This window comes from Vigna radiata, chromosome 3 (assembly GCF_000741045.1).
Source record: "Vigna radiata var. radiata cultivar VC1973A chromosome 3, Vradiata_ver6, whole genome shotgun sequence".
NCBI classification, from domain to species: Eukaryota; Viridiplantae; Streptophyta; class Magnoliopsida; order Fabales; family Fabaceae; genus Vigna; species Vigna radiata.
This window is the reverse complement of record NC_028353.1, coordinates 1,984,672-1,994,919: the sequence shown is the minus strand read 5'-3', so window position 1 is coordinate 1,994,919 and position 10,248 is coordinate 1,984,672. Positions and strand designations below refer to the sequence as shown.

General features: G+C 27.6%; 1 protein-coding gene across 1 annotated transcript; it reads left to right on the top strand.

Moving 5' to 3' along the window:
- The first annotated feature begins 5,305 nt into the window (after window positions 1-5,305).
- LOC106757478 (LOB domain-containing protein 29) lies at window positions 5,306-6,413 on the top strand. Its single transcript, XM_014640151.2, has 2 exons — window positions 5,306-5,642; window positions 5,756-6,413. Exons 1-2 carry the CDS (start codon window positions 5,370-5,372, stop codon window positions 6,131-6,133), a joined length of 651 nt encoding a protein of 216 aa, XP_014495637.1. The 5' UTR covers window positions 5,306-5,369; the 3' UTR covers window positions 6,134-6,413.
- Window positions 6,414-10,248: the final 3,835 nt, after the last annotated feature.

The following is a 10,248-nucleotide window of genomic DNA, read 5'->3' as shown; positions in this document are numbered from 1 at the left end:
TTTTTTCTTTTTTATTTTTACATTTAACTGAATTTCTTTTAATAAAATTAATTTTTTAGCTTAAGCGAGTCATCTTATAACCCTATAAATCATCTCAACTAATGTTTTTATTTGAACTAATTTAGATTTAAATAAAAAAAACTCTAAACATGGTTTGATTTTTTTTTCTTGTTTAGTTTTGATTATTTGTTTAGTTTTTCTTTCTTCCTTATATGAGTTGATATTATATTTATTTTTTACTTAATTGAACCAATTTTTATTAATTTATTTTATTAACAAAGAATATTTAAATTTATAATAGAGCATTTGGGATATTTTGATCTATTTACAAAAAATTTACATAGTAGGATGATCTCAAAAACTTTAGTTCCAGACAATTCCAATTTAAAGATAAATGGGTATCCAATTTTTCTTAATTAAAGTCAATCTAATTTCTTTCATTAAATAGGCTTAAAACGGTTTGTAATGTGACAATTTGAATTCATAAAATACTTAATTAATAATTTGATCAATATAATTTTTTTCTGACTTAATTAAATATTTACATGAAGATAACTTGGTTTATTTGTCATCAACTTTATCTTTCACGGATCTTGAAAACAAATCAAGAAGTTACAGTTGGATTCATGTATCCATCTTAAACAATACAATAAACAAAAACAAAAGGAATTGTGTCATCAGAAAAAATCAAAAAAGTGATAACATTGTCTCTATTTAAATAATATAAAAATGTTAAAAACAAAATATAAAAACCAAATTAATAATTAAACTTTTTATTAGATTGACACGTAATCACAATCATCTTTCTTTCAAATAACATTAAAGTCAGTTCAACAAAAACAGTTACATTAATCTACAATTAACAAAAAGATTGACTCAATTAAATAAAAAATAAATATAAAAATCAAATTAAGCAAAATGTAAATATAAATTAACTAAACTTGTCTTTTTAAAGAACCGGTGTTCGATAAATTTAACTATTTTATGAAAATGCTTTGGTTAAAGTTGAACCATTTTTATCGAGCTATATTAATTCAGCCAATTTCGGTTTAAAAACCAGATACTCTATTTAGTTTGGTATTTTTTTTTTCTGTGGATCTACAGGATCTCTAAAATGAGGTTATTCGTATATCCGTAGATTTTTTAATAAATTATAGAAAATCATATACTGATACATTGTTTTGTGCATGAGTTGATTGTAGAGAATTTGATACATTGTTACACTTCTCGAGATGTGTCACTTTTGAACTCATGTCTGTATTTGACTTGACATGGTTCAGAAGCAATTTGTTCTTTAAGGGAAATTTGAATACGACTCTCTGGGTACCTTATCTTGTTAAGGAAAAAGGAAAACAAAGTTACAGGGACAAGCAGAAATATGCGAATTTGTAAACACAAGTGGTTAAATAAGGTAGGGTTCTAAGGCACTGAGACATTGAAGTAATAACAAAAAAACAAAAACAAGAAAAGATGTCACTACCTCCTAAATCTCAGAATTGTAAATCTCAGAAAAGTTTATCAGCAGCACGCTGGTTTTTTCTCTTTTTCCATCTATTCGGTTTTTGTTTATGAATAAATTATCTCTTAATAATTGTCTCCACTGTCGCTAAATGCTCTAATAAATGAGTTTTGTAGTGATCCACTTTCGGAAAAAAAAAATCAGTTGGAAAGTTTTATGTTGAATAAATCATTTAGAATTTGTGTGTCTTCAAATGGGAAGACCATAAAATCCAGAGCAAAGATAAAAAAGTTTAGGTATAATTAAAATACATAAAATGAAAAGCAATATATATAACCACTAATTTAAAAATATTGAATGTTAAAACTCCATACAGATGTCCAATGTTTAGGCAAATGATGTATTTATATATATTTTAATACTAATTAAGTATTTAAATAAAATTAAACCCTTTCGTCTTCGTTGATGACTCTTAGGGGTGGATATTTTAATTTAACGATAAAACAGGGTTTGTGTTTACAAAAGCATGCTGTCTCCAACAATATTATTCGTTTTTACGCTGTTATGTAGGAATGGAAAACAATACAGCTATATATATATATATATATATATATATATATATATATATATATATATATATATATATATATATATATATATATATATATATATATTCCTCTTTGTTTGAGAGTGATACTGTCTTTCATTTGATACTAAAAAGTTTTGGTGACGATACTACATACCTAATGCAATATGAGATCCATGAGTGTTAAACTTTATATACCTGTGTTTTCTAACTTCTTTTCAGGATAGCTCTTGCATTGAATTTACATAGTCTTCTTGTTCATTATGCATAATAAATCCTTTTAAATGTTTAAGTGTTAGAAATAATTTGTCATTTATATAGATTTTTTTTCCACCAGAAAAAAACCTTTTCCACATATACGATAGATTTATTTCAATTGCTTTTTCCTTTTTAAGTTGTTAAAAAAAATAATTCTATTTTACATTTATTAGAAATATTATGTCTACTAAAGATAAAACTAAGTTTATATATATATATATATATATATATATATATATATATATATATATATATATATATAAAAGTAAAATAGTTATTATTATGTATAGTAGTTTTAAATTTATATAATAAGAAGTAAGGTGATAAAAATGAAGAAGAATTAAAGTAACAAGGAGATAAGAGTGAAGTTTTATAAAAGTAAACATCAAGAATAAATCCAAGTGACATGTTTATTTCGTTTCAACTAAGCATGTTGTAGGAAAGGGTGTAGATTAATATCTTATAAGATATACATTAAAGTAAAGTAAAAGTAATGAGAATGATGTGGACTTTAGCATACTTAAAAGTCATTAAACCTATAAAAAAGAATTCAAGAAAGTTTTAAAAAATGCTAAAAAGTGAATTTTAAATTTAGCTAAATTTTATAAAATTGATTTGTAACTATTTATATATTGAAAATTGGTTATATTTATCGAACATAAAATTATATATTAAAGAGTGATTAACAATTTCATGATAGTTAGAACAATAGATTTAATAAATAATGTTTTTCGTTAAGATAGATTCTAACTTATGATTTTAATATTATATTGAAAAGTAAATTTTAAATTTAATTCAATCTTATAAAATCGATTTTTAAAATAAAATTTATATCAACTTATATATTATAAATTGATCTTTTATTTCTTATTTTTAACAAGAGTTGGAGCAAGTTGATGTTGTCTAATTTTTTTCATAATACTTATTTGATAAATATTGGTGTAATGGTTATATTTGATTGCAATAGTGATATTGCAAGTTTGACATTTTATAACTAATACATATTTCCTTGGCATTTGGGTTATCTTCATTTCATATGGAAATCCAACTTGATCATTGAAACATACTCACATTCTTTTAGAAGTTTAAATTATTGAGGGAAGACTACGAAACAACGTTAATAATTTGGAAGAATACAATTTATTTGTTTGTGTCGTAATCGACCCCAAAGATTGGAGTTTGAGAAAATATTTTGATGTTGATCAAGAGGCTAAACATCTTAATCAATTACAATAAAAGCTAAAAAGAGGAAGTGAAAACTAAGCACGAGAAAGTGGACACTTCATTGAATCAACTTGAAGGGTGAGAAGAATGTCTAAAGTGAGTGATGAAATCAACATAATTTGTTTTTTCAAAATTAAAGATAAGTATAATCCAATAATGTTTGAGAAGATTTTGAATTTTCTTAGTGAATATATACTTGGTTGAGTGAAAGCATAAGTAATAAAGCTGAGAGTAAGCAATAATAATTTTGTTATGACGAAATAATGTATAAGCACAAGTGGTATATTTCTTAACAGTTATTTGATTAATTTATTTAATTTTGCAACTTTTTGTTAGGATGTCATTATTAGGTAGTGTAGAAGGAGGGACCCATTGCACATTTGGGATGGTCCTACATGTTGGTGCCTATACTAGACAGAAGAGAGTGTTTCATTTCAGTGTTTGGAGAGAGTACACGTACTAATTTCATATATAATAACTAAATATTCATTCATACGGTATTGTTCGACAAACCATGACTTCCAACACTTAAACAAATTCAAGTCTGGAAAGGCCAAACAAATCACATCTTCTCGGCCCTCCCTTTGTCTTTATTAGCTTCTATGTATGTCACAACCCTTTTGTTTCATTCATTTTTAGAATCTCATTTTTATTATTTATTTTCTGAACCCATTTTTACATTTTGATCATATTCCAATAATAAAAATCCACCCAGCATTATTCTTTTAACATGTTTAATACTCAACTTTGACAGTGTGTGAGAGGAAAATTATTTGTTTAAACTCTAATCATAGGTTCTAGTTAATCCCAATTCATTTTCTTCTTTATGTTAAACTTGTCAATGTAAGTACCGTGGTAATTTGTGCCGCCCTTACAAATTATTGAACTTCACTGTGTGTGTTGCGGTGAACATTATAAAGTTAAGTGATTTTAGATGATGGTGATTTCATTATTTTCCATGGACTAACAATATTCGTTCATTCTCGCTGAAGATTCCTTTAAATAGTCACTATGGGAGTTCAAATACGCGTTCAAAAGGATCAGAGGCATTGGCTCGTATCACAATGTAGATATAGCAGTCCTCACAGTGGCATCCTTTTGTTCATTACTCTAATCATGCATATATGTGACATACAAAAAATTGATTAATAAACGTGGCAAAGAAACGATAGATGTGTGGGTAACAGTTGGGCATTCTTTTCTTTTGTCGCAGATGGAGGATGATTCTTGTTTCCGAGTTTAAATCAAATGTGTTTGGTCAAGAGAAATCATACCAGCCTCTTCATGAATTGACTAATAATTTAGCAGCAACCATTTCCAAGGTTGTAAAAATTGCTTTCTTTGTGAGTAAAGAACTATTAAATAATTCGTGGATTGGTCCATTTTGATATTACCATTGTCAAGTTAATGTATATAAATAAGTAGTCCAATAAATAATGTACTTGCGGCTATTATTATCGCATATACACAAGGTACCATACATTTGATTCAGAAAAGAAGGGACAAGAGCACACATACATCAAATCATCAAACAAAATGGGTTTGGTTACTGCTACCTCTTTTGTCGTATAAGGATGTTGAAATGGAATCTCATTTTCTGACAAATAAAAATTTCGGTAGAGGGGGATGAAAGTGTTTTATATGGGAAAAAAATATTGAACACTGTAGGCCATTAAGGGGACCTAGTGTAATTAAATATTCCTTCCCCTAATCCACCATTTCCTCTTGTTGTGGTGTATATAAAGATGGTGATAAATGATTATGATTTGCACAAGGTTGAAGAGACCCAGAAAGCAACCAAAAATCCTAAAAGACCACAAACACCTCAACCAAAAGGCCAACATGACTGGTTCTCCTTGTGGAGCCTGCAAATTCTTGAGAAGGAAGTGTGTGAGAGGCTGTGTTTTTGCTCCTTACTTTTGCCATGAACAGGGTGCCACCCATTTTGCAGCCATTCATAAGGTCTTTGGCGCAAGCAATGTCTCAAAGCTCCTTGCTCACCTTCCTGTCAGTGACCGTTGTGAAGCTGCTGTCACCATCTCTTATGAAGCTCAAGCTAGACTTCAAGATCCAATTTATGGCTGTGTTGCTCATATTTTTGCACTCCAACAACAGGTTTTCTTTTTCCCTTTCATAACTATAATCAGGCTTACTGTGTTGAAAACCCTAGCTGATTTGTGGTTATACCAGTTAACTAAATTGTCCACTTTTTGGTTTGATCTTTGCAGGTGGTGAATTTACAAGCACAAGTAGCTCATCTCAGGGAACAGGCAGGTCAGATCTATCTCAATGCCTCTGCCACTGAAAACCCTAATGAGAAATACTTTGGAAAATCTACCAATTTTCCCCAGTATCTTCAGAGTTGGTTCCAGACGGACAATTCCAACTCGGCTTCACAATTTCTTCCTAAATTGTCCACTGATACTTCAACACAGTACTATGGAAATACTAATACCTTCATTGACCCAAACCCTATAGGAAATGATGACAATTCCGTAACAGTAGAGGAAAGCATCTCCTTTTCTAGCTTTGAAGAGAGTTGTAACTCCATGGCCTGTGACATGCAAAGGCAGTGGACCTTTTATCAAGTGGATAACCTTCAGTAAGAGTGAGTTTTGGTGATTATGAAATTTACTTCATGAAAGATCAGAGTCGTCTGCATGAAAGAATTGGTGAAGTCAACTTTATCAATTTTGAATTTGTTGCACATGTGTGACGAAGCATGCACTTTATTACCTGAGGAAGCCTAGAATGTGATATATAATTGTATGGGAATCCACATTATAGTATTGTTTTGTTTAGCTTAGTGAAATATTGGTATTTATTAGAATAATAATAAAATCTTAATGATAAACTTTGGTTTTTGTATATGAACTAAATTATGTTTGTTTATGGACTTGATGAAGATCCTAAATTTGACCTAAAGGATAGATATGTTTGTACATTGAAAAATATTTGGAATATGTATGGAATAGGCTAGGGAATGGTAATCCCAAAGTAACTGATATATTAAACAAGTAACCTCTAGGTTTGGGGGAAAGGAACATACATGTAGATAGAGCATATTACTCAGAGTAATTAATGTCATTAAAGAACATGCTTCACCCACTCACAATATATTCCTCTCAATGATTTTTTGATGGAAAAGCACTTTTGGTTGATAAAAGATGAAACTTGTGGAATTTCTTTCAATTCCCCAGTTACCTTTGTTTCAGAAAATTAAACCAGATCAATAGGCTTATGTAATATTGAAGTACGTTATGAAACTATATATTATATTGTTCTTACCTTGGTTTTTGGAGATAAGATGTTGAAGAAATACAGATAAATGCTTAGCAAGAACCAGAAACATGTCATTTGTTTGATATTTTTTTTTTTCCAATGCCTCTCGAACATGTTTGCCTATGAACGTGGTTGTTTGTGCAGACTCTTTAATTCCAAAAACACTATAAATGACAAATATTTGAACTTTCTACCATTATATCCTATAAAAACAGAGAAATAATATGAAATGACGGATAATAAATGAGATATATAAATAACATATTAAAGATTACAAATAGTTTTAATCACATTTCTTAATCTGTGTTCTATGGAACTTAAAACCTAAGATAAAAGAGAAGCAAATCAAAGTAGCATTTGTGATAGTTACCCTTCAATGGATCAAATCAAGCATTCATTAGGGTAAACACTGGAATGTGTGAAGAAATATATCAATAGAAACGGCATATAGGTACATCTTAAGTCTCAATGTTCCTCAATTTGAAAGATGAACATGAGGACTGCAAATTCAGAACCCCCATCATGTAGTGGCTGTAGTGGCTGTTAAATCTGAAATTTCTTGTCTCCCACGCCACAAGATATATTTTTACCTCAGACTGCAAACAAAGATCGATATTCAAGAAAGAAAAAAGAAAAACAAAGGATCCAATAACTGCATTTGGAATGTTAAAATGGTTATATATTAGTGATGATATGATGAAATTTATGTGTGTTGCGAAAGGATCTTGTTTTGGGAGGTAGTATGTCTGATAATCAGTTAAGTTCATGCACTTGCTCCTATATATTTGGCTATACCATGCAATCTATGAGGCTTGTACTCATTGAATTTCACTTTCTGGTGTGATAAAGGGTGGTGCAATGCATGTTTAACAAATAATACTGTTTTCTTCGTTATCATTGTGCTCCATGTTCAGCCATGTCTTTTTCAGTTGGATTTGTAGCTTACTTAATCATAATGGTGGTCCATGCTTTCTGAACACATGTTGTATATTTTTGAAGTTTCTCTCCTACTGCACTTATCTACATGCTTTAATTTTTATTTCAACTCCATTTTCAGGATGGGTGATATACAAAAACCCGTAAAAGGATTTTTCTCTCTCTTTTTTTTTTAAAAAAAAAAAAGAAAATATAAGCAGATTTATATAGATTTTTTCAAGAGATAAAAAAATTCTAATTTTATTTTGGGATTTTGTTAATAACTTAGCTAACAATTATAATTAGTAACTGTATTTTTAATTAGATTTGTGTTATCCGTGTATATGGATATTTTATATGTTATTTAAAATAATAAATTTTACAAAAACAAATTTAGTGTGGGCTTTTGTTTTAGAATTGGGAGAGAGAAGGATTATAAAACAGGGGCTCTTTAGCATAAAAAGTAAGTGAGAATAATTCTTTTTATTTACTTTAAGAAAATATTGTTAGGAAATTTGAAAATTATCAAGTCTTCACATGTGAGGAGCTTGAATTAATACAAGCTTAATGTAATTACCAAAGAAAGATAATCCAATATTAAAATAGATTGAGAAAAAAATAAAATTTGAGATTTATAAAATTGTCATGTATGCACTCTTTATTTTAAACACACGTGGTTTGAAAAAAAAAAGTAAATATAAAACAATCTATTACCTACAAGTCATTGTTAGAAAATATTTATTTTTGAAAAAACTTTTAAATTGATGGAAAGGATAATATTAGAAATTTTAGTCACTTAAAGAAAATTCTTAATCAAATTGTTGTCAAGAGGGGCATATTGTGGATATAGTTGACTTAAATTCTAATTTAATTAGTTTAATTAGTGGTTTTAAATAAACATGTTGTTGTAATCGTATCAATAAATCAAGTGCCTACAACATGTAATAAACTAATTACCTATTTTATCACATTATTATTTTCTTGTGCACTTGATATTTTGAATCAAGCCTAATACACAATTATTGGAACTATAATACTTTTTATTTATAATCTAAACATAATTAAAAGAAAACAAAAAGGAAAAAAAATGGACTAAGTTTAGAACAACCTAATAGACAAAAACATAGTTGGGCAGCCACTTCCTACACACATAACAATCTCAATCTCCTATGACCCAATTTCAATATTAAAGAATTGAAACTTAAATGGACTCGAATTCAAATCATGATCCATATCAAGAGAGGCCGAAGCAATAAGACAAATTGGCATTTTATAACTGAGAACGTGTTGTAATAAATACGTTATTAATTAGTTGAAAGTTTAAAGGTGAAAAACTAACAACAACCTATTAACTATTTGAGAACAACAATACGGATGCAATCATGGCCTATTATGGAGAAAATTAAAGAGATGACTAATATGTGTAATTAATAATGTGACTAAATTAAATACAGATAAAAGAAGAAAATAATTTTTTTTGGATTGCTTTTATTATAAAGGCTGTGTTTATTAGAATATAGTTTGAAAGGATTTTTTCCAATTTCAATAACGATAACAATTAATTTAAAAGTAGAAGCAGTTTGAATTTTTCAAACTTCAATTCAAATCGATAAAAAAAACAAAAACAAAAAAAAAAAGAACACATTTCCTATATAATAAGTAAAAAAAAAAACTTCACTTTATCAACTACCACCAACTTAATATATATTTATAATTTAAATTTGGTTTTAGTTAAATATAATTCCGTCTGTTTTTAATATATAAAGAATAATAATTAATTTTAAAGTTAAGATTTTTTCTAACCATTTTTTTTAAAAAAATAAGATACTTATATTTATTATTTAATATGAATATTATACTTATAATTATATTCTAGTTCAAAATACTTTACTTTTATATCTTGTATCTTTATTAAAAATAACTATAATTAACTTATCCATTTATAATTGATTTTTTATTTGTTAAATTTGATATTATAATTTTAAATGATTGCATAATAATTTATTTATTTTCTTATGAATATAAGTAGAGATTTTATTTTTAAATACAAAAATCATAAATTATGTTTTATATTAATGTTAAAATGACTAAATAAAAAATATAAAAAATTCATATTATTATTTAAAAATGTATACTAAAAGAAAATAAATTTATCCAATCATAATATATATTAATATTAATATGTTTTCCGTTGATTATTTTTTATTATAAAATTATAAATATATAATCATAATAAAAATAGACATAGACGGTTTAGATGGACGACCAAAATAAATAATCTGGATGGATAAGAGACTCGTGTCATTCAGTGTACAAGCTTACTCTACTATACACATACATCTTCCTCTCTCTCCAAGACACCAATGAAACACAACAAAAGTTATTTTCTTATATAAATAAAAATCTATATATTCTAACTAAGGTTATGTTTTCATCAAATCATTATCCAATTTGATTAAAATAGTTTGGACAAAGATGAATTGGATATTTGTGCCATTTTTCTATCAGATCAATTCATTTTGAG

Coding starts and splice junctions, on each gene's coding strand:
- LOC106757478 (XM_014640151.2), top strand. CDS start 5,370: ATGACTGGTTCTCCTTGTGGAGCCTGCAAATTCTTGAGAAGGAAGTGT. Junction 5,643..5,755: donor TTTTTGCACTCCAACAACAG/GTTTTCTTTTTC, acceptor TGATCTTTGCAG/GTGGTGAATTTACAAGCACA.